General features: G+C 45.3%; 1 protein-coding gene across 3 annotated transcripts in view; it reads right to left on the bottom strand.

Annotated features, from left to right (window-relative positions):
* MPPE1 (metallophosphoesterase 1) overlaps positions 1-25,898 on the bottom strand; it is a 766,027-nt gene that overhangs the window by 3,396 nt on the left and 736,733 nt on the right. For all 3 annotated transcript variants that reach the window (XM_078687603.1, XM_078687605.1, XM_078687604.1), the window contains one exon: positions 1-141. In XM_078687603.1, coding sequence (XP_078543729.1) covers positions 1-141 — 141 coding nt within the window. The remainder of the gene's footprint in view (positions 142-25,898) is intronic.

The raw sequence follows: 25,898 nt of genomic DNA, 5'->3' as shown, positions 1-25,898 counted from the left end.
CATAATGAAGCTAGGGTTGTTTCTGTTCCTCCAGCTGAAGGATGGGACACTGATCTCCGGAATTGTCCCATTATGCAGCACTTCACAGGCGCTATGTGTATGACCACTCAGAATTAACCTCGGCTGAAACCACCATATCAACTATATCATGGGAAAAGCATACACGCACAACATTAGAGACAGTGTTTTTTTGTGTATTTCAAATATTTAACTGAATACGAAACCACCATATCAACTATATCATGAGAAAAGCACACACACAAAACATTGGAGACAGTGCTTTCTTGTGTATTTCAACATTTTAACTCAATAGTATTAGTAGAAAGCATTGGTTAGACACTAGTAACTCTGCTTCAATTGATGGGGATTTCAGCCAATAAGAATAGTCAACTTTTGCACTAATTTCTCTTAACATTCATAAGATCATCTAGGCTTTGGGAAGCCATTGTAGCACTATTTCGAGTCAGGCTAGCAGATCAAGTGGGGACACACTAGTCTACCAGCGCACACTGTCTATTTTTCAACTTGTGCCTTCTTTTGAATTGTCCTACAGCTAATTTCTGATCAAAATGAAAAGATTATTGGCTTTTGATCTGCACCACTTGCCTTTCTTTGTATCTGAAAACCCATGAAAGAGCTGTTTGTTTACCCAGTTGCCGTTTGTGCGGTCTACATAAGGGCTTAATGCCCTTTATGGATCAAGGAAACGAAGCCTCTCTTGTTTTGTCGAGGGAAGTAGAGCAAAGAATGCTGGCAAAGTGATGGATTGACCAACATGAAAGGGTGTCATAACATTTTGGAGTAAAGAAGATCTAATTCATAGCACCAAGTTCTCCGGAAAGAAGGTGGCGTAGGATGGTTGAACCTGCAATTAATTAACGCAGTGCATTGACACAATGGCATTCACAAACACTGTTTTCAGGGCCAATAGCCTTAAGGAGCAACTTTGTCTCGGCTTGAAGGGCATGCACATCTTGAATGTAAAAACCAGGCTGAGGTCCCATTTAGAATAATTGAGCAGGAATATCTGTTAAGCCTTTGAAGTAACACATCACAAATGGTGATTTAAATAAGGATATTTGGTCCAGTAAGCAGTAAAAGGTTGAATGTTCAGACAGGTAATCTTACACCGTACCAACTTGCAAGGCCTGCTGGGCCTACGAAAGGACAAATAAAAAGATATCAGAGTTTGGCCTCCAAGGCATCAGTAGTCCAGAAATTCTACCAAGTAACACATTTTTCCACAACGTTCAGCATAGATAGACATCAGAGAAGGGTGTCTGGCGTCAATGATGGGATCTACCGCCTCAGCCGGCAAACCACATGCATTTAACTACTGCTGTTCACGCGCTACACATGAAGGTGTAGGTTTTGAAGATTCTGATGCAGAACCTTGCCCAGTTGCTGAGACCAGAGGTCCTCCCTAAGTGGTATGTGTATCAGAGGGCAAATGCCCAGGGCACCACACTTTGCCAAGTCTGGGGCAATCAAGATGACTTGTTACAAGTCCTTCCTGATCTTCAGTACCTGAGACAGATGAGGTAGTAGTGGGAATCTGTTAAGGAGTTCCATGTTCCATCCCAGCTGGAGGAATAGTAGCGGGTGCTTTGGAGGAAACTCCAGTGCACAAAACCATTGACATGGTCTGTTCTGGTCAGCGGCAAACTAATCTAGCCAAGAGTCTCCACTAGCAGAAGCGTAGACTCTCCAGGCAGAGGGTCGAGGGCCCCACTCGGTCCTGCTTGTTGCAGTACCACATGGCATTCGTGTTGTGAGAACCTGTACCAGCCTCCCCTCGATAGATGGCAGGAGGGCTTTTAGGGCCAACCAGATCGCTTAAAGCTCCAACAGGTTGATATGGAGTCAGCTTCCTGCCTGAGTCCACCGGCCTTTGATCTCCACTTCTCCTAAGTGCCCCTCCAACCTCGCTGCGAGGCACCTGTCACCACCGTGAGCTTGAAGTGGGGCTGGGGTAGTGGTCTGCCACAGGCCAAGCTGGCATGCATCTTCCACCACTGTAGATCGTGAGTAATCCCCTGCTAGATCAGTACAGAGTCTGAGAATCAGCCCTGATGTTGACCCCACTGAAACCTGCATGGCCCGCCTTACAGTTGAAGACGAATGCACAAGGCTAGGAGACAAAGAAGCCTTAAAGCCATCTTCATTAAGACTAATTGATCCTGTAACATCAAAATCATATCTTGAATATCCCTAAATTGCTACAGTGGGGGAAAGCCTTGAACACCACTGTGTTGAGCTCTCCCCTAATAAATGGGATCTTCTGTGAGAGGTTCAAGTATACCTTAATCTTGTTGATGGAAAACCCCCAACAATATCAAGAGGTTTGCCATGGCCTGGAGGTGGCCCACAGCTGCCTGAGGCAGGCCTGCCTTCATTAGTCGGTCATTGAGGTATGGGGATACATTTACTCCTGGCCCTCAGAAGATAAGCAGCAATGACTGCCATCACTTTCAGGAACACGGGAGGGACCTTGGTAAAGCTGATGGAAAGCACAGCAAACTAAAGTGTTCTTGGCCCATCATGAACCACAGGTAATGCCTGCAAGACTGCAGGATGGGTATATGGAAACAGAAGTTCTATGAAACATCCATTCTAATGATTACAAGGCAGATAGAATCTGAGCCTGCATAACCATTTTGAATCTGTTGATCCACAGGAGGACATTCAATGGGCGAATGTCCATGGTATGAATGAGGCCCCCTTCCTTTTTCAGGCTGAGGTAGTATTGGGAACTGCATCCTTCACCTCTCTCTGAGTTAAGTACCTGTTCTGTGACACCATTGGAAAGTCAAACATTTACCACCTGTATTAGGATTGTCAAGTGCTACTTCAAAATGAATTCTGGTATCGGCGGAAAATTGGGTAAGGAGGAAACTGAGGTTAGGGTGTAGCCCCTTTGCATGATCTGTCAGACTCCTTTGTTAAATGTCCTCCAGCTGGGTGGAAATGTTGAATCATGCCTCCAACTCACTTGGCATGAGTTACTGAGGATGAACAAAAGCACGTTGGTAGTCGCTGCAGCAGGGAAGGGTTCATTGGTGGACTGGTGTGTCTGTTGACCTGTGTAGTGCCAGTTCTGTGACCTCAAAAGGACTAGACCATCTACTCTACCATTGTTTGGGAAGGCTGGCGTTGTCTATAGGTTGCCGTCCTGTAATAACCTCTGAATGTTTTTAAATAATGTGAAAATTGTATAACTAATTTGAATAATCCTAAAGAGCATGCAATGGATTGAGTATCTTTAAATCTTTCGAGTACTGAGTCTGAAGAGTATGGACCCATCAAAGGGCATATCCATTAGGGATACTTACACACTGTCCGAACATCCGGCTGACCTCATCCAAATATGCCTTATAAGTACAACAATGGTGCCAATAGCCCTGGCAAAGGCAATCAGTCATACCCAGCCCTACATACTTCGCTGCATCTTGCCCATCATGTTTCATTGAAGCCAGAGAAACTCTGAGGTGCTCTTAGACCATTGGCAAGATCTCACTAGCCATGTCCCATAGAGCATGCGTGTTCCTGACCATCAAAGAAACCACATATATGGGCAAAGCTTCTAGAAGAAAACATTCTTTTCCCAAATGCATACATCAATTTGAACTCCCTAGCTGGAGGATTGTTCGGGAAGGAATTAGGACTCCTGCAGCTATTGGAAGCCTGCACATTGAGGTCGTCCGCTGTAGGGTGCTTGGCTAGGAAGTCCAGATCACAGGGCCAGATCTATGTCACCAGGTTATTGGCCAGCTGACTGGTAGGCAAGAACAAGACTTGGAACATAAGCCATTAAATTAATCAGTGAGGGTGTCATTAAATGGTGGTAAGAGCTCAGATGGATTTGGCCCTGTTGGAGAATTTCTGTCAGAATGTTTTTGTTTCAGTGGAGGGCAATGGCAGATCTAGTTCCCTAGTGCGCTCCAGACTGCCTCTGCAAAACGAGACACTTTCTTTAGTTGGTGGCCCATGTGGTGAGTCAAACTCCATTTCATGAGAGGTGTCTTACTTCAATATAGAAAGAGGGAGGAACCCATCTCCTTCCTTACCGTCAGTGTCCTGGGGCCCCCTTACTGTTTCTTGTGTAGAGTGAGAATTAGAGCCAACATTAGAATGGCACCCCTCCTGATAGCTGCGTCATTCCAAAGGCATAGGTTAGTGTCCGGTGATCTAACTCGTGGGTAGTGCAACATCGGTTGAGCTTGGGCTGACATTGGTTCGGAGTCCGACATGGGTGTCTGCAAAGGGTCTTCTATCTGTGCCAGTGGAGTCAGTATCAGTGTTGGTGTGGTAAGAATAGGTGTGGACTCAGGCGAGCTCCTAGTGAAAGCACATCGGTAACATAAGGTGGACTGAGTAATGGCCACTCTGTTGAGGTGGCAAAATGCTTAGCGACCTGTATGATTTGGAGCAGGGGTGTGTGATGCAGTTGTGTGTGTCTTACATGTACTGTAAACTGACTACTCTTAGCCAGTTTTTATGGCTCGGAACGGTTTTATAAAAGATGGAGCCATGTGTTGTTTAGTGTGCACTGTTTGACTAGAGACATAAGTATGCTCTGAATGCACTTGTTTAACACAAGGACCACGGTGTCATTGTACAATTGGTTGTACTGAGTTGTGGTAGAAAAACATTTGAAATTACATTTACACACATCTGGATCTCATAAAAGTTATTTAGTTAGGATCATTAATAAATATTGTTCTGGGCTAAGTGGTAATATATGTACATTCTGTTTAAGCATTAATGGATCATTAATCGAAAGGGAAGATCAACTGATAACATTTGTATTAAAAGTATTACATGCAATAACAAGAATTAAAATAACCATCAAATATAATTGCAATTTCATCAGATGAAATCCAGATAAGGAAATACATAAAAACAGTGCAACACGGTATATATGTAAAACTTAATTGAACTGGAGCATAACAGTCAGTCTGTGAACTAGATGGCTCCCCTGTGGATCCATCTTACAGGCCGCTGCCTCTCAGCAAGAGAACTTGTCTGGGGGAGCTCAGCACAATTCTGAGGACCTGCACCCAACGGAGCACTACTGTGGCCACGGTTTGGGGAAAAAGTTCATTAAGCCTCTTGGCACTCCTTACAAAATTCACCCTGCAGACCAATTCTAGCTGGTATGAAAATTTGTTGCAGGCACTGCCCATCTAATTTGATGCTTTTATACTTTAATGAATTTATTTAGGAGTTTATATAGCGTGAACAATACCAGTCAGGGTATCAGAGCACTGTAGAAATAGCAGACAAGTTATACATACATGGAGAGATGCAACAGGAATAAGCAAACAGCGAAGCGTATACAGTATAACAATTGGCCAGCAACTTAAGGCTCCAGATGTGCCCACCGAAAAATTAGTCAAAGTGAGTGGGGAGGGTGCTCACCATAAAACTGCACTTGTTTACCATAAATGGACAACTTAGGGGAATAGTTATGAAATTAGTGGCACAGGGCAGTGCAGCAAATCACCTTACTGTGCTGCGTCACTGGAAAAGAGCAGGAATGCACTACATTTATCCAATATGATGCATTCCTGTCCTTTATCCTGGTGATGGCGTCGTTTTGGCAGCTTAGCACCTACACAGACACCCTTGCATGGTTCAAGGGTGTCTCAGTTGCATGCAGGATTGTTTTTGTGCAGGAAGGGGCACAATCCTGAGAATGTAACACACGTAGAAAAAGGTTAAAAAAAAAAAGGAGAAATAAAGATATTCCTCCTTGTTGCGCTTCACCTTGGGAGGTGTATGATTTTGGCACATTCCCAGGATAACAAGTCCTTGAAAATCTGGGAATGTGTCAAAAACCATGGAAGTTCCATGAGAATACCCACTGCAACACCCATGGAACTCCACCCTTGCGGCTTTGTGTGGCTTAAAAAAATCTTAGAGGCTAGCATCACACATGTACCACTTTAAGTGACACTAGCCTCTCAGAAATATACCTCTTAGTATTTACACTTGATATTAAAGGTCTCTACACGGCAATCCCTCATAATGAGTGGAGTGGGCACTGCTTACATAAAATTAAATCTATGTTAACAAAATATTCCAACTACAGTTGTTAAACACAATCCATCACTGCATTTTCCTCAATTTGAGGGCACCTACCATTTGCAGACATCTCGAACAGTTATGCAGGCAGACATGACCACTTTTATGCAAAAACCCTTTAGTACCGTTTCAAAAGGAGACATAAGAAGATAATAAGAAGCTAGAAACATCCAATTTATTGAAAGAGGTATGTAGGTTACTCTTTTGGACTATAAAAAAAGAACAAGGAGGATTTACTTATGTTGAAAATTCTATAATATATATTAAAGTACAGGAGATTTGACGAAACTTTATAGATTCATGTCAATCACATCAAAAGTTCATAATTGGAAAAATGTAGGGTTTCTAAATTCTATTCTGTAGAACAGGTGTGTAAAAATAAAATCATTTTATTTCTGGTGAAACTAAGAGATCCAGGAAATTAGTTCTACAAAGATTTACAGAGGTGATCATGACGAAAGATAGACAATGTTAACACGCATTTGCAATGCAATAGGTCACGCAGTTGTGAGAGTTTGAGCTATTCGCATTGTAAATGGCAATGCCTTTTATTTACGTGTTGCTTTTAAAAACATAAATGAAAGGCATTGTCATTTACAAAGCCAATAGCTTAAACTCTCGCAAATGCGAGACCTATTGCATTGCAAATGCTTGTTGTAATATCCACTGAATTCCTAGTAATCGCGTGAAAGTGGTTAATGAAGGCTGTATTGGACGCTAATAGAGATCCTAAGGGCCTTCTGTATATTATTTTGGGTGATCTGTAGAGGAATCTGAGCAGACAGTCACAAAATGCGAGAAAGGCATGGGTTTCTCTTTTACTAGCGATTTATAAATTTGACTTCCCTGTAGAGTATATTCGAGGTGGTCTCTGTAAAGTAGATTGGTGATAAATTAATGCACTGGCTGGTCTCCATTGATTAGCAGGTGGTGTCGTTGGGGTTAGCTGTGTTGGGTGCTAAATGGTTTCAAAACACTGTTGTTGACTGTGTAGGTAGAACCCTACAAGATATCTGGGTTGGGTGTAAAGGTGGTGTGGAGGGATGCATGGGTTGCTGTGTGGGAGGGGGGCTGTTGAGACTCACTGGCCTAAGAGAAAACGATGTGATGGTTTGTAAGAACCCTTACCTCCTCCATGGCCACAGCTGCTGTGCCTAATGCTTCCACACTGTGGAGCGGTCCAAACCGCCGACAGCAGCTATTGGATGCCTCAAACACAAAACACTTTATCGAGTCCAGAGCGAGATGCACTCCCATTAGACCCTGAGACTACGTCGGATATGCGCGTGAAAGATGTCGGATCTCCCCAAGCAATCACACAACGGAGTCTATAAAAAAGCGTTCCCCATTTGATGGCATCCCCAACTCAAGATGGTCGTTGCGTGACCCGAAAATCAGCAGACGTTGCTCAACGTCAGCTATGCCACATCGCTTGAGCACCCATAAAGTTGTTGCCGGCAGAGCTAGATAATACGTAAGACGGATAGTGAATAGCCAAGGCCAGACGAAGAAAAACTTCAGAAGCGTGTTATCATGTAAGCCTGTACCAGCACTTACAGACAACGCCATGGGATGAGAACACTCGCGCTGCTCACGTGCACCAAGGAGCGCTGTTCTGAACTATGTGCCGCTCAGACTGAATTCAACAAGAAGCTAGATCAACAAGGCTGTCGTGGGGCGGGACTTCCGCGGGAAGGCCCGCCCAAGCAGTGCTTGTCCGAGAGGAGCAGTGATGACACGGGGCTCCCATGCCTGAGGGAGAGCCCCGCAGCGGTGATGCGGAGGAGACGACACCAGCGCAGCGACAAAAGAGCCCGGTGAGGAGGGGGGGGGGGTGTGTGGGGGGAGGGGGTGACAAAAGACACACAGGAGCAAAATAGTTATGGTATACGATCTACAAATGTTACCGGGTGGGCTTAATTTTTTGTCCGAAACGAATCTAGTAAACGCGGCGGTAATAACGGGTGAATGGTGTAATGGCGGAAGCAGCCGCATAGGTTCTTTATTTATTTTTTTTGCACATCAAGAGGTTGCTTTGGTGACCTGGGCGTGGCACTGAGAATAGACTGGCGGTACAATGTATATAGTGCACGACAATGTCTCACCAGTCAGTGGCTTTGACTTTCGATCTTTACTTAATTGGTACCTCTGTCGGGTAGGCCAGGTACTCAAAAAGAGAGCGATGGCGTGAGTTAAATATTTGAAGGTCACCCTCCCGCCCGCATATAGCGTTCGAGCAGCAGCAGAGTAAGCACGAACCCAAAAATGAATGTCAAATGAAGCTTCTACCACATGGCGCCAGTGAGACGCACGCTCACGAAACAGAAAGTAATTATCTCGGCATGCCGCCATGGAAGCACGTCTGCGCAAGCGCGTCTCTTTAGAAGCGCGTCCACAGACACCAATCGGCGTGTGCCCCAGTCTGTACCACTTGGCAGGCAAGACGACAACAATAGATCTCGCTGGCGACAGCGCTTTCGCGCTGTATCACCAGCGAGACCTAAAAAGAAGCTGAAAGAATAACAAGTGAAAGTTTGAAACCAAATTTGTAAACAACACTGTAAAACGTAAAATATTTCTAAATGTTCCATGGTTTCCCAAAATATGAAACAGTGTGTTAACCACTTGGAAGCTCATCATATTCTGCTGCTGCGCTGGGATTTACAAAAACCCATTATTCATGACGAGCTGGGCTCGTCATGAGCGTGCTGGGAGGCTACTGCATGACGAGCCCAGCTCGTCATGAGCGTCGAAGGGGTTAAGAAACCTTGGAAACATATTCAGCGTTACAAAAAAACGAAAGCAAAATTCAGGATCCAAAGTTTCTAACATTTGCATACCAACGCTGATGCATTCTGAAAGCCTGGTTCATACAAGAACGCTGAAGACAACACGCACAGAACGCCTTGCAACTTTGTGGTTGAATAAAAAAGGCAAGTATCCATTCCTTAAATGTAATGATTACAATATTATAACGGGGAAAATGTATTCCATTCTTTTTAAAGAGTCTTTAACACTATGCCACACGTAGCCGCACATACGCCTATTACAGCATGCGATGCACAAATGAAATGTATTATGTTGGACAAACTACACTGTAAGCAAAAACAATATGAGGTGATCTTAAATTGAATGCATGAGTAGGGAATAAAAGATTGCGTATTGTCAGGGCCACTGGAATTATGTGTCAGGGGAGGGTCAAAATACGCAGCAGAGTGGACTAAATCATGCGGCAAGAAAAGGCAAATTATGCGGCACATTTTGTGATATTACTTAAATATTTTGAAACTTTTAAGCTTTTTAACACTGTCTGGGCATTAGGTGTACCTCATTAGTAACAGTTGACGCCACAATATAGTAATAAGTTACAGAAAGGTGACCAGTCAACGTTTACAAAGTGCCTTCCTATGGTCAACAATACATGTTGCTGAATTTTTTGAACCGTGTGCGCTAGAAAAACATTTCTGGTTAAAATCTGCAGATTATGCGCCAGATGAGGAATTGTGTCAAATGCAGCAAACCTACAATTATGCAAAAATTGCTGCAGCCGCACAATTCCAGTGACCTTGCCTATTGTCCATTATTTCATATAATATCGACACACTAGCAGTCAAATTAAATTCCAAATGTTGTAACTGATTGAAACAAAAGCTTCAAGGGATGGGGGTGGAGACCTATTATCACAAAGGGAAACATGATGAATCAGCAAGTTAAATGTCTTATCACCATATAGAATCAACGCAGGAAAACAGGATGTTCTTTCGATGACTTAAAAATGAGTAAAAAAAAAAAAGCACAGTTTAACGGGGGAAATAATCGTTTGCAAATAGAGGAAACATGCAGAATGAAATTACGGTATAAATTTAATCCAGATCTCAAAGGAGTAGTTGCGTAAGGGAATGAGCAATTCAGATATGATCTGGCAAGTTAGTCTGTACAAAAATAAACCACAAGACAAGTAAATATATCTTGAGTGCAAAAGCACCCAAAGAAAGGCACTGATTATAATAAGGTGAAAGAACATAAAAAAAAACTGTGCTTAATGCAATAGAAATGTTACATTGAGTATTTTTGCTCCAATCCGTGAAGAATATTATTAACGTTAGAAGGCATAATACAACTATGTAGTTTTATAAACTGATGAAAATAACTCGACAAACATGGCGTGTTGTAAGTGGCCATCTGAAAAGGAATGGAATAGTAGCAACGGGGAATTATAATCCTTTACAGAGAAAGATGCCCCATATGGAACCTAAATGTATGGTATAATATTAAAATAAGTCCAAAGACTTGATAGGATAGTGGAAGTGAGGATTCACTCAGACGAAGTCTAAGTCATTGGAAAAGAGACCTTTACTACTGGTATGTGTGAGCCTCTTCTGAGATACATAGTCAATGTATATTAGAGGTTAGTAGCATGAGGATAATTTATAAAATATAAGGACTTGTAAGAAATATTACATCAATTTCAATAACGCAGTCAGTACAGGTTCGCAATCTTTAACCAAAAGGAAGACACAACTGGTGCGCTGTTTCTACAACTCCAGAAAAGTAGGTCTAATAACTATAGAATGTATTACTAGCAAAGGTGACAACATAAACATCATAGTCTAGGAATTATATGAAATGACAGAACATCATATATCCTTAAAGCATTAGAAATGTTTCCAACACCATAGTGAGGTGAAACTTGAGTATCAAGATGCTAAAATTGATTTTGTACTTATGTGGAACAGATATATATATATGACAATACTTACTATGAAGGATAACTGTAAAAAAAATACAATACCATAACCACAAAAGTTGTCCTTCTAATAAAGTCTTTTGTTCTGTATACATTTTCAATATAACAACACAAAAGGACTGTCAATGGTCTATACAACTTATGGGGGCAAAGAAAAATGTGACGGACTCTGTGTCTACCTGTAAAGTGTGTACAACAAAAAGGAAATGAATCCCATCAGCCCACCCATATGGCAGAGCTTCATCATCTGGGATAGAACCAAAGATGGTCCGGTTAGGGAGCCACACACCTGTTGGAATTATGTGCTTCTCCAAACCCAAGAAACCACCAGTGATGGATCATACCAAAAATCAAATCAGTTTGGAATGGTGTGGGATGTTAAATTGCAGTGAGAAAAAATGTGTTCAAATAGAATCAAAAAGTGAGATGTAAAATTGGCTACCATGATTTAAGGAAAACTTTATTAGGGAAAATCATGGTGTCAAAATTAAAATGAGTGTGAGACAGTTTGACACAATAACTGTCTATTAAGGATGGTATGGTCAACATGTTTCAGCCATTGTAGGAAAGTTAAGCCTACCGGGCTTTCGTCAGGACCTCTTAAACACTACTACAATTAAGCTTAACCTGAGCTTAGTGAAAAAAGCAAAAATTAACACAAATAAATGATACCAAACATCCTACCGTACATTGGATTTTCCAGACGGGGGATGTCTGTTTCATGAAGTATTTAGGATTCTTTCCCAAAAATTCTTGGGAGAAAGCCTCACCTCTTCCTGGCCACTGCTCAGGGTTGGAGGCCCCGCTCTGTCTGTCGGTACCCCTGGACTGATCCTGAGCCGAGGGGGAGGTCATTTTCAATATGACAAAAATCAGTAAAATCTATTGTTTAATATCAAGCCGGGGTTCTAGGAGCCGGACTCTAGGCACTCTTGATGAGTGATAAATCTTGACCTGGAGTAATCAACACAAGCAACTTATCTTGCAATGGAAAGGGGGAGAAACCAACGCATCCCTGACCCTCTGGTTAAATGGCCCATGGTTTAACTCAATAGAGCGTGTTAGGGGTGCTGTGCTGGACAACAGTTATCCAAGTAACAAAGTTAATTCAAGGTTTGGTCTTCATAACACTTTTAAATATCTCATATACAAACAGTAACCAAATCAACTGAAAAAACTTAACACATAAAACAGTAGAATGAAGTGGTAAGCTCACAATGAAAATGTTAATCTTGCGCGGGTGACGGCTACCCGTTATATTCGATGTCAGGCATTAAACAGTAATAGCTCTAGGTACCCTATCCAGGCAGACCATCCTGTGTTTGCAATTAGTTGAGTAATTAGGAAGCTTGAAACACCTACAATGAATGCACGTGAGAGAACACCAAGGCAAAGCAATTCAGTTTTGGAACCAAGGTTCTGGAACAGCTAATATCCGCGAAGCTGTTCATTGACACTGAAGTCAAGATGAAGGATCACGATCAACGGCCAAATGGGCTACTGTGTATCAAGGGAACTGTAAAGGTTGACAAACATCTACGAATACACAAAGCTAAGCAGAACACAGTGTCAGATAGTGTACTTGCAAAGAAAGAGGACTGTGCTTTGAGTGTCAACCTGTGGGTCACTGGGGTCAAAACAGCAAAAGCACATGGGGCTTGCAACTAACCACGAAGGTCACTGAATCATGCTAACTAATCAGATGCGGGCAGCAATGCTAAGCAAGTCAAGGCAGGAACAAAAGAAATGGAAAAAATAAGACGTGTTGGTGTACAGAGTAACCAATGCCTCACCTGCCCTTGCTATAGTTGATCTCTCGGATAGCTCATTGCAGTTGATGCTGCAGGATGCGAGTAGCTCAGCAGATGCGCTCAAACATAAGATGTTTTCAAGGTTGATTATTCAGCAGCCTGTGCCATGAGGAGTATCGGAGTGTATCTACACAGAACTCTTCATGCTAGCACACAGGGCAAAGTCACCAGGCAGCATGCTTGCTTCTAGCCAGGAGAAAGTGAGCAGCACAATAGTTCCATGCCTAGAATGCACCTTCAGCAAAGAAGTCCACATAGGTTCTTAGTCTCAACTATGTACAGTGAGCTGTATGGCAGCTTCAGTTTGCATTACCCAAGCTAGGAAGAAGGGAAGATGCTCATTGCCAGTCAGTGCCAGGTGCATTTCCACATATGCAAAGGACCACCAAACTGTGGCAGCGTTTCCATTCTCGAAGAGCAGTCTGGGATAGCAGTGGTCTCTGCTTATGTGCAGCGGGCTTAGGCCAACCCGCTAGTGTTGTGTGGTGGATAACCATGTGTATTAAATCCAGACAAAGGCAGTATAAGAGGTGTGGGGTGCTCCTCTTTGGGAAACAGTGCTCTTCCATCTTGAAAAGGCCATTCTTACAGTAAAATAAGTGACAATGCTAAAAACAGGTGCAAAGCCAGTAATGTTTGCAATGCTTTGTAGTTTGAGAACATTGGAACAAGTGAGATAAAGGGTTATGCCTCTGATGAAAGAACAACATTTTCCTGTCAATTTTATTTACTTAAAATAATAATAATAATAATAAACACAACGGACACCCCGCTAGCCTGTTCTTTAGGGCTTTAACGTGAGATACAGTGAAGTAAAGACAATTCCTCTGGCTGTTCCTAGGCACCCCAAAAACTATAAAACAGCTGCCGTTAGCCACGATTTGGTATGAAGAGTTTAAGGGGGTGGAGTCTACTCCCTTAGGACTAAGCATGAAGAGATCAATGGGGTCACCCCTCTTGGAGCCCACCCACTGGATGACCTTGAGGAGCACCAGATAGGACAACCTCTACAAACAAAACCTTGTGGCTGTGTTGACCATCAAAATATTTACTGTTGAGCCAAGGACAGCTCCATGCTAATGGCTGTGGATATTTTTTAGCTAGCAGGATGCAGCCATAGACAAAATCCTTGCACAGAGTTGCCTTGTCGCGTGAGCTAGAACTACAGAGAACTTTCATCTTGTCTATGATCATGAATCAACCCACCTGTAATTGGTTCCCCAGTAACGTATGTGCAGTCTATATAAATTTTTCTATCCATACACATATATGTACATAATAAAGGTGAGGAAATCAGTCACTTCATTCCTCATCAGTAAACCTAGTGAATGGCTGGGATACTGTCGAACCCTGACTTTCAAAATCACGAACACTTACAAAACACACATTAGCCTGTAAGGAAATGTAGGAAGATGATTCTGTGTTACCGGCCAGTTCTTCACTTCACAATGCAGACTCTTTCCCCACTAGGAGACATGCCTACCTACACCTTGGAAAAAGCACCCAGAATTTATGGATTCTCTAAAAGAATACTGCACGGGTCTAACTTACATATTCTTTTGTCCTTAAACAGGGCGGCAGGTAAACACTTCAGAACTCTTTGGGAGCTGGATGCAAGGAAATTGTCCTGTGAGTATTTAAAAACCAGGACTTCTATGTCACTATGCTCAAATAGAGGAAATTTAAGCCACATGCAAGGCTTGTGATTAACAGAAATGTAGCCTCCATCTATATGGGATTTTGGCAGTGTGCAGACGTTTTTATCTGCCATATTATTATCAAGTCTTTAGATGGGTCAACTGCTGTTAGATCTTGCATCTTTTGGCATGCTTACCTTGTCTTTTTGCTTTCTGCCCTTCAGGTTTAGACTCGGTTTTTGCTGGTATAGTGTCTCTGCACACTTTCTCACTGCTGATCAGTGTCAAAGTGCAAGTGCTCCTATGGTAAATTATGTTTATGGATTGGTGTTTCCATGTTTGGCGTATTTGATTCACTGCTATGTTCCTAGTATAGTGCACTGTGTGTGCCCAGAACCTGTAAACCAAATACTGCCAGTGGGCCTGCAGCACTGGTTGTGCCACCCACACAAGCAGCACTTCAAAGGGTTCTCAGACCTGCTACTACATTGTTCGCATGCACTTTTGATTGCCATGTCGACCTGGCAAGTGCACCCACTTGCCAGGCCCAAAACCTTCCCTTTTCATACATGTAAGGCACCCCTCAGGTAGGCCCAAGGTACCCCCATGGATAGGATGCAGTGTAGGTGAAAGGTAGGACATGTACTGATGTGAGTGACATGTTCTGATAATGAAATACAGTGTATTTCGTTTTTCTCAATTGAAAGGCTATCTGTCCAATAGGATAGAATGGGAGATACTTTGTAACATCTTACAAGTATAACTTCCCATTGGCACAAGAAAGAGAAATGGAGTTTGGTCTCTCTTAACCCAGAATTGAATCACACATCTTTTAGTAATTTTTTTTTTTAATTATGTGTGAAAATGCCACTTTTAGAAAGAAGGCATTTTCTTGCTTAACCATCCTGGGTGCCTCTGCTAGATTGTGGATTGACTCTCTGACTTTGGAGTGACAGGGGCTGGAGATGTGCATTCGCTGTAGACAGCCACTCGAGGGGTTGAGGTGTGTCCTGCCTTTCTTGGGTGAATAGACCTGGGCTGAATTTAGAGTAGTGGGAGGAGATTTCCTTGCACCCGAATAGACCTGGTCTGCCTTACGCAATGGAAGGTGGGCCAGACAGGACAGAACTGGTTTAGACTAAGCTCACAGACTCTGCCGCAAGAGAACAGGGGGAAATGTGGTGTAAATATTGGAGCCCAGACCCCAGGACATTTGAAATCTTTTGGACTCAGAAACCAGCTTCAAGGACGACACTGCTTGCAGCATGACCGGCCAGCACTGAGTCGGGCACCACATCAGTTTGCACAGCAGCCCTGGTCTCACCGAAGCCACTGGACGACTGTCACCGAGCTGCTGCTGCACCGTAACCTGAAGGCACCGCATGCCGCACTGCTGTACTTTGTACCACAGCCACGAGGCTTGCTGGCGCTCCCGACTTCAACCGCGAGGAGTTCGATCTGCAACACGTGTGACTTCAAGGACCCAACGACTCCTGCAGCGACCTCTGGAACTGATGCTGCCGGCTCTTCGGAGCTCAACGAGAGGTCGCCGACGCCCTGCATTTCTAAAAGATACAGTTTTGCGGGTCTTTCCGACACCGTAGCTAGCCCGCGACAGTGCGGTCAGCCAGAACTGTTTGGATTTGTTGTTCATGGTGCCGATACAGAAAAGGGGGTGGTGATGAACAGAGTGTCTGAATTAAGCAGACCACTCTTACCCAGTCCAAAGATCAGGGCTTGATCCATCACCGTTATTTATCTCACTGCCCCATCCCAGCTCAGAACCTGGCTATATGCAAATTAGTCTGTCCCTGGCCCAGTGCATCATGGGAACAGGGCAGACCAAACTACCAAGCCAATTCTTCACCAGAAAGGAGACAAGCTACCGGGGACCGGTTTCTGGCATTTCAGCCTCGTCGGCCCGGCTTTCTTGAATCCTGATGGAGCAGTGAGCAAGGGACTCATGTCTGAGTATACCCTGCCACACCTATAGTGGCCAAAAACGATACAGAAAAGGGGGTGGTGATGAACAGAGTGTCTGAATTAAGCAGACCACTCTTACCCAGTCCAAAGATCAGGGCTTGATCCATCACCGTTATTTATCTCACTGCCCCATCCCAGCTCAGAACCTGGCTATATGCAAATTAGTCTGTCCCTGGCCCAGTGCATCATGGGAACAGGGCAGACCAAACTACCAAGCCAATTCTTCACCAGAAAGGAGACAAGCTACCGGGAACCGGTTTCTGGCATTTCAGCCTCTTCGGCCCGGCTTGCTTGAATCCTGATGGAGCAGTGAGAAAGGGACTCATGTCTGAGTATACCCTGCCACACCTATAGTGGCCAAAAACGATACAGAAAAGGGGGTGGTGATGAACAGAGTGTCTGAATTAAGCAGACCACTCTTACCCAGTCCAAAGATCAGGGCTTGATCAATCACCGTTATTTATCTCACTGCCCCATCCCAGCTCAGAACCTGGCTATATGCAAATTAGTCTGTCCCTGGCCCAGTGCATCATGGGAACAGGGCAGACCAAACTAGATGTGAGTCCCTTGCTCATTGCACCATCAGGATTCAAGCAAGCCGGGCCGAAGACGCCTGAAATGGCAGAAACCGGTTCCCGGAAGCTTGTTTCCTTCCCAGTGTAAGAATTGGCTTTTGTAGTCTGGTCTGCCCTGTTCCCATGATGCACTGGGCCAGGGACAGACTAATTTGCATACAGCCAGGTTCTGAAACTGGGATGGTGCAATGAGCTAAAAAACGGTGTTGGATCTAGCCCTGATCTCTTGACTGGGTGAGAGTACTCTGCTTAATTCAGAGACTCTGTCCATCACCACCCCTTGTTGTAAATAATTTTGTCCACCCTAAGCGTGGAAGGGTATACTCAGATGTGAGTCCCTTGCTCATTGCACCATCAGGATTCAAGCAAGCCGGGCCAAAGACGCCTGAAATGGCAGAAACCGGTTCCCGGAAGCTTGTTTCCTTCCCAGTGTAAGAATTGGCTTTTGTAGTCTGGTCTGCCCTGTTCCCATGATGCACTGGGCCAGGGACAGACTAATTTGCATACAGCCAGGTTCTGAAACTGGGATGGTGCAATGAGCTAAAAAACGGTGTTGGATCTAGCCCTGATCTCTTGACTGGGTGAGAGTACTCTGCTTAATTCAGAGACTCTGTCCATCACCACCCCTTGTTGTAAATAATAGTTCATGGTGCCGGCATAGCCCCGTACAGAGTGATCAACTTCAAGGAACTGTATTTTTGATTATTGATATTTCTGAGAACTGTACGGTGGATTTTGATCGTATTTGGTCTTGTTTGCACAGATAAAATATTGGTTATTTTTCTAAAATTGGTGTGGTATCCTTTTGTAGTGATATCACTGTATTAATGTTGGTTAAGTGGAAATGCTTTACAAACTGCCTCTGAGATAAGCCTGACTGCTTGTGCTAAGCTATCAAGGGGGTGAGCATGGGTTATTTTAGTAGTGTAACTCCCTTATCCCGGCTAGGAAGAAGGGTCCATTCTTGGGCAGGGTAAGAACCTTCCAACAAGAGACCCCTATTTCTAATATTGGTGGCAGCAGTAGGATAGGACTTGCAATTGTACTTGATCTACAGTGATTGGTGTGAGCTATTAACATATTGCAGACCATTACTGTTAGAAATGGGGGTTTCTAGTTGGCAGAGGTAGTTAACTTTGTTCAAATAAGGACCCTTGCTTCTAGTCAGGGTAAGGGGATACACTTCTAAAATACACCCTGCTCACCCCCTTGGTAGCTTGGCACGAGCAGACAGGATTATCTCAGAGGAAGTGTGTAAAGCCTTTGTGAGCATATACAGTAATACAGTGAAAACACTTTAAATGGACACCACACCAGGTAAGAAAAATAAGTATTATTTATCGAAACCAAACAAGACCAAACAACAAAAATCCACAATACAGCAATAAAAATATGACTTTCAAATGGTAGAAATAGCTCAGATCAAAGCAAATGCAGATGCAACACTTTTCACACAAAGTACCTTGGATGCGTCGCACAGACAAACAAAAAGGGTTGCAGGGAAGTTGATCCGTCGGTTCCTTACTGCTGCGCAGGGGAGCTGATGCGTCGGTGCCTAATCGGAAAGGAGGTGATGTGTTAGTTTCTTACTGTTTGAGGAGGTGATGCGTTGGTTTCTTAATGCAACAGACTCGGCGCCTCAATGCGATGTGACGATCTGGGCTGATGCGTGAGTTCTTGCAGCTGCACAGCAGGGCTTGCGTCGGCATCAGTCTCGGACTTCTGAGATTGGTGCACTCGATGGGGCGTGCGGCAATTTTCTCAAGCCGTGGGCAGGCGCAGTGACGATTTCAGCGATGCATCGGAAAGAGGTGCGGATGCGTCATGCTTCTCGAAGTTGTGTTCGCTTTCCAGCTCCTAGCGGCAAACAGCCTCCAGAGGTTCAAAACAAAAGCAGGCACTTCTTAGCAGGTCAGAACTCCCAGCAAAGAAGTTCAAGGGGGCTGGTGGTAAAGTATGTGTGTTCCTCAGAACAGGAGGCAATCTCAGTTTCCAGCCCTTGGAGATCTTTCTCAAGCAGAAGACACAGCAAACAGCAAAGTCCTTTTCCCTTTCCTTGGCAGAAAGAAGACACTGCAGGCCAACCCCAGACAGCAAACAGCACAGGGGCAGTATTCCTCCTCAGTTTCTCCAGCTCTTCGCCTTGGCAAAGGTTCCTCTTGATTCACAGAAGTGATCTAAAGTTCTGGGCCCCAATATATGTACAGCAAATATCCTTTGTTCTCTGGTGGCAGAAAAGCCCTGTACTCAGTCAAAACCAGTTCTGTCCTCTGTGGTGCAGCTTCCTGGAAGGAGGTGGAGACAGCATTGTGGAAAGCAGGCCAGGCCCATTCAGGAGAAAAGGAAATCTCCCCCCTACTCTAAATGCAGCCCAGGTATATTCAGCCCAGCCCTGACTCATACAGACTCTCTGGAGCCACTGCACATCCCCAGCCCCTGTCATTCCCAAGCCAGACAGCTAATATACATCCTAGCAGAGGCACACTGGATGACTAAGCAAGAAAATACCTACTTTCTAAAAGTGGTATTTTCAAACCCAGAATGTAAAATCACCCTTACTAAAAGATGCATTTTAACATTCTGAGTTCAGGCATACTAAACGTTACTTTCCTACCTTATTCCCAGAGGTAGTTACGTTTATAAGATGTTATAAGCAAACTCCCCATTCTATCCTATGGTAACAGATAGCCTTACAAAGGGGAAAAACGAAATTTACAATATTTCACGATCGGGACATGCCACACACATCAGGGCATGTCCTACCTTTCACATACACTGCACCCTGCCCACAGGGATACTTTGGGCCCACCTTAGGGGTGACTAATATGTAAGAAAAGGGAAGGTTAGGGCCTGGCAAGTGGGTGCCCTTGCCAGGTTGACATGGCAGTACTAGACTGCAAATAGGCTCTGCAATGTCAGGCCTGAGTTACATTTGATGTACAGGCCCTGGGCGCACACAGTGCACTGTACTAGGGACTGACTAGTAAATTAGGTAAGCCAATCATGGAATCACCAATCTATTACAACAATTTACAAAGGGAGCACTTGCACTTTGGCACTGAACAGCAATGGCAAAGTGTCCAAAGCATCTAGACCATCAAAACGAAGTCCAACACACAGCAAGAACACAGGAAGGTAAAGGCAAATGTACAGGGGAAACCCACGCCAATGATGCCAGGTCTAACAATTTCGTACCGCATACTGTTTTTTGTTCCATTTTTGATCTTGCCATTTGTTAGAAACTTGAACTTTCTATTGCATCATCCCGGAGTCAATAGCATCATCACTTGCATCCCTTGAAATAGCCCTTGAGGAGGAAAGGTTGGAAACCAACAAAGTAAAGTAATTAAAGGCTACTTGTAATAACCTTAGGGTCCAAATCAGAGGCCTCACCAGAAAAGAGGAGCTACACAAGGTGTTGAGGGCCTGGGTAGCAGCCAGACATGCTAGTGAGCAATCTGGATATCTTGATGTGTAGGCGGAGGAGCCTATTCCAAGGTGGATGATGTGCTCTTGGGAGGGGGGCACCCCCCAGTTCATGAAGCAGTTGCTTGTCCCCAGAGGAGCTGGAGGACTGGTATGAGGCAAGAAAAGATGCAATGGAGCTGGAGAGTCTCAAGTTGGAAAAGCAGTGCTTAGTTTGAGCCAGTGCTTTCTGGTGCTCAGCACCGGCACCTAATTCTCAGCACCAGTGCTTATAGCACCAATTAAGGACACACTCATTTGGAAGGCACGCGATTTTACCCAGAATCACAGGATGCTGAGCCACAGCGAGACTTGAACCCGGTTCCCCAACTCTGAAATCGGCAGCTCTAGCCATTAGGCCAAGTCATCTCCAGAATCATAAGTGCCGGGCTCTAGTCAGGAAGCAGTTTGCACTGCTGTGGAGAGCCCCAGCACTTTTTATTTTACAAATTAACCACTGTGGAAATGGAAGAGAAAAGGATGATCTTGACCACAAGCTCAGAGCAAAGGAGCTGGATCAGAGGAGTAGACCCAGCTCAGATGGTGGCAGTAATTTCTCAGTGCACTCAGAGAGGATAGTACACATTCCTAAAAAATGTAGGGTTGAGCATGCGTGACCTCTCGGTCCATGGCAGCGAGTAAGGGTGATCAAAAGGTGGCCCAGGTGCCTGCCAAGAGAAAGGGCAGGGGGTGCAGGAAACCCGCCCCTGAAGTTCCCACGGTTCGGGAGGAGGCTGACCTTGAGGGGGGCCGCCACAGCACCTACAGGGGAGCAAGTGGCTGAACTGGGGGACTTATCTGAGCTGACCTATTGGCAGCAAGAAGGTGGTCCCACCAGAGAAGAGGTCTGCAGGGAGCAGAAGGAATGCCCTTCTCTAGAGGGTTTGTGGCAGCAGGCAGCTGGTGATCATTCTGGATCTACTGGGAGAATGGTCTCCGGCACAGCGAGCCTAAGGTCACTGAGCATGGGCCAGCCCGTATGCTGGTGGTAAACCAGCGCTTCAGGACCTTCCTACTGGGTCTGGCTCATGACCCGCTTTTCGCAGGACATTTGGGGCAGGACAAGACCTTTGACAGGTATGTCACCCACTTCTTTTGGCTACAAAAGCGGAGGCCGTCAGATGCAGATTGTAGGTCTGGCCAAACTTGCCAGGCAAGTTGTAAGAGTGGGAGGAAGTGTAAGGCTACTCTCCAACCTTTGCCGGTTGTTGGCAACCCTTTTGAAAAAGTTGAGATTGACATTGTGGGGCCACTGGACCCCAAGACAGTCATGGGCAACAGGTATATCCTGGTCCTGGTGGACAATGCCACCCAATACCCAAAGGCTATCCCTCTCAGGACAACAACGGTGTCAGTGGTAGGGGGGGGGGGGCGTTTATGGGAATCTTTTACCGCATGGGGTTCCTCAGAGAGGTGGTATCTGACCGCGGTACCAATTTCATATCGAAGTATGTCATCCCTCTCAGTTTAGTCAAGGAAGACTGGGAGAAAGCTCACAGCAAAACTCCCCAGAATGTACTTAGCTACATGCTGGCTTTCAGCAACCAAACTTCCCGCTTCAGGAAACTTGCTCAGGCGAATCTAGAAGCCAGCTAGGAGGAGATGAAATGCTGGTTTAACCAGAATGCAACTCTGGTAGAGTTTCAGCCTGGCCAGAAAGTGTGGGTTATGGTGCCAATAGAGACTTGTGCCCTGGAGGACAAGTGGACTAGGCCTTTTGAAGGGGAGGAGTGGAAGAGTAATGTCATGACCTGGTGAATTTGCAGACTCCCAGGTACCCTTTGAGAGGTCCGAAGGGAGCATTCTTTTGGCAATAGATGATGGGTCGAGGAGAGTGAGCCTCTTCCTGACCTCCCGTCTACCCAAGAACATGATGGGTGAGTGGAAGGTGTGATCATCTCCCCTACACTGACCCCAGAACAGCAGAGTGACTGTCGCCAGTTGTTGGGGCAGTTTGACACCCTGTTCACCCATTGGTGTACCCATGACGTGGACAGTCCCACTGTGAAGCACAAGATTTACAGACTGACTGACAGGGGCAGAGCTAGAATCAAAGAGGAGGCATCCAAGATGCTGGTGTTAGGGGTGAGAGAGCCCTCCAACAGTCCTTGGGCCACTCCAGTGGTCTTGGTCCCAAAGGCTGCTGGGCCCGGTGCCACGCCTGAACTGTGCTTCTGTGTGGATTACCATGGGCTCTATGCCGTCACTAGGATTGACGTGCACCCCATCAAAGTGCTGATGAGCTCATAGATTAGTTTGGAGCTGCCAAGTTCCTCAGCACTTTTGATTTAACATCTGGGTACTGGCAGATTGCCTTAACCGATGGGGCCAAGGAGAGTTCAGCTTTCTCAACCCCAGAGGGGCACTACCAATTCCAGGTGATGCCCTTTGGATTAAACAATGCCCCTGCAGCCTTTCAGAGATTGCTCACCAGGTGTTGGCTGGATTGGAGGATTTCAGTGCCACCTACCTGGACAACATTGCAGTTTTCAGTTCCAGCTGGGAAGATCACTTGCAACATCTCCAGGAAGTGCTGAAGGCTCTGTAGAAGGCAGGCCTCATGATCAAGGCCAGTAAGTGCCAAATCGGGCAGGGCTCTGTGGTGTACCTATGGCACCAGGTAGTAAGCGGCAAGGTGGTGCCCCTGCATCCTAAGATTGACACTATTCTGGCCTGGGAGCCCCCAAGACCCAGACTGAGGTTAGAGCCTTTTAAGGTCTCACCGGATACTACAAAAGATTTGTCAAGGGCTTTGGCACCATTGTTGCCTCCTTGACTGAGCTGACTTTCAGGAAGAAGCCCAAGAAGGTGATCTGGACTGATACCTACCAGACAGCTTTTGATGCCCTGAAGGCAGCCATGTGCACGGCACCTGTGCTCAAGGCACCCGACTTCTCCAAGGAATTGGTATTGCAGACTGACGCTTCAGAGCATGGTGTGGGAGTGGTGATCTCACAACTGAACGAATAGGGCCTAGACCAGCCTGTAGTCTTCCTTAACAGGAGAATCCTACCCAGGAAACAGATTTGGAGTGCCATAGAGCGAGAAGCTTTTGTTGTGGTCTGGCACTGAAGAAACTAACAGCCTGATTCATGTACATGCCGTTTTGCGTGGCCCTAATAGCGAATCATAGCGACTCGCTATTGAGGACACGCAAAACGGCATTCATGTAGGAATTGCTAATAAAATAGCGATTCCTACATGTTCTTTATTTGCGAGTAGCAAATTGCTACTCGCAAAAACTCCCCATTCATTCCAATGGGCCATGAGGCCCATAGGAATGAATGGGGAGTATCCCTTATTTGCGAGTAGCAATTTGCTACTCGCAAATAAGATAGCGATTTTAAGGGTGCCAGGGGTGTCCAAAGGACGCCCTGTAGCACCCCTAAAATGCACATTTGAACAGGTGTTGCGCACACACATGTCCAAAGGACATGTGTGTGTGCAACATGCAACTTAGAAAAATGCTTTTAAAAGCATTTTTCTGAGTTTTTTCTATTTACCGACAGATCTGACCTCTCGGTAAATAGCGGCCCCAAAAGTTCAAAATCGCAATTTCTTGATGTGTCATGAATAGCATTTGAGGAATCTCTATTAGAGATTCCTTAAATGCCATTCCTCGCAAATATGCGAATTCTTAAATAGCGATTTTTGCATTTGGGATTGTGAATACCAAATGCAAAAATCGCACTCGCAAAGGGCCAGATTCTCAGAATCTGGCCCTTTTGCGAGCGCTATTGCCTACATGAATCAGGCTGTAAGACTCTACCTGTTGGGGACTCACTTCCGAGTTCAGACAGATAACAGGCCTCTCAAATGGTTAATGCAGATGAGGGGTGAGAACCTAAAACGGTTGAGTTGGTCCATCTTTCTACAGGGAATGGACTTTACGATGGAACACCACCCTGGCACAGAATACTCCAATGCTGAAGGTCTGTCCAGGTTCTTCCACCTTAGTGAAGAGAACTCCCAGGTGGCTTGGCAGCTCGGTCTGGACTGTTCCAGTGAGGCACAGGATCAAGACTGATTTGCATATGACTGGATCTAAACTGGGGTGGCATGGTGAGCAAAAGAACAATGGTAACCCAGATCTATTGACTGGGAGTGAATGTATGATTTATTCAGCATTCCGTCCATCATTTGTTTGCGTAGCACTTTTAGAAAGAAGGCATTTTCTTGCTTAACCATCCTAGGTGCCTCTGCTGGGTTGTGACAGGTGCTGGGGATGTGCATTCCCTGTAGGATGCCACTGGGGGGTTGAGGTGAGTCCTGCCTTTCCTGATTGAGTTAGGACTGGACTGAAGACACCTGGGCTGCATTTAGAGTAGTAGGAGATTTCCTAGCACCTGAATAGGCCTAGTCTGCCTTACATAATACTGTCTTCACCTCCTGCCAGGATAATGGACCAGAGAGGACAGAACTGGGTTGGACTAAGCTCAGAGACTCTCTGCCACAAGAGAACAAAGAGAAATGTGGTGTAAATTTTGGGAGCTCAGGACTTAAGAACTCTTTTGGACTCAGAAACCTGCCAAGAAAAAGAGCTGGAGAAGCTGTGAGGAGGAACTGCCACTTCGCTGAGTTGGTCTGCAGTGGCTGCTTCTGCCTTGGGCCGAGAAAGGGCTGGACTGAACTTTCTGCAACTTCTTTGTTTGAGCTTCTCCAAGGGCTTGAGGTTGTCTTCTCTTCAAGAAGTCTGAGGAACAGCCAAGAGATCAAGTTCATCATCTACCTGCCCTGGGAACTGTGTGTTTTGTGCTGCAATAGAAGAAAAGGCAACCCAACGGCGTTACCAATGCTGCTGCCGGCTCCGTGTCCTGAAGGCACCACAGATCGCACTGTCGGTACCACTCACTAGACACCCAGCGCTGCTTTTCATAACCAAGGCGGGGGTATGCCAGCGTCTGCGCAAGCTACATACACTTGGGCATGCTTTCGCAGAAGGCGTCTTCAATGATCTAGACTGTATTGGGAGATTACCACACTGGCTTACTTGACAGGATAACCTACTTCCAACTGCGGGCTGCGCTTTGGGCATAGTATCCCTCGTTCCAGATTACGCCCCCAACATTTCAAGTCCTGGAAGCATTTTTAACTAATCCCTCGCCTGCAAACTTATTTCATTTATTTACTCTGGCATGCAGCGCGAATCTCCATTCTATGTACCGCCCACACAGCGTGAAAGGGAGGCAAGCTTGGGAACTCTGTTTGGGGAAGGGAAAGGGGAATGAGCGTACTGCTGCGCACAGTCAAAAGATATGTCACACAATTATAGATTGCGAATAATTCATTTAAAATTCCTTCACCAGTTACATAGGACTCCTGTATGGCTGTGCAAAGTGGGGTGGAGTGCGGATGCGAGGTGTGTGCGGTGCGGAATGCCCGAGCCTCCTTCATGCACCTGGACGTAGCTAACTACTGGACCTGTGTTTTTGAGGCGCTGGACGAGATTCTGGAGTGCTCCCCACTTATTGCTTTGCTAGGCTATGTCAAAGACCACCAGTCAGACATTAGGAGACTGGATGCCATGATGCTGCTATTGGCCAAGAAGCGGGTGGCTATTTGCTGGGGCCGTAGGTGTAAACCGCGTAGGGAT

This window comes from Lissotriton helveticus, chromosome 4_1 (genome assembly GCF_964261635.1).
Source record: "Lissotriton helveticus chromosome 4_1, aLisHel1.1, whole genome shotgun sequence".
NCBI lineage: Eukaryota > Metazoa > Chordata > Amphibia > Caudata > Salamandridae > Lissotriton > Lissotriton helveticus.
The sequence above is the reverse complement of the archived record's forward strand: the minus strand, read 5'-3'. Positions and strand labels throughout refer to the sequence as shown.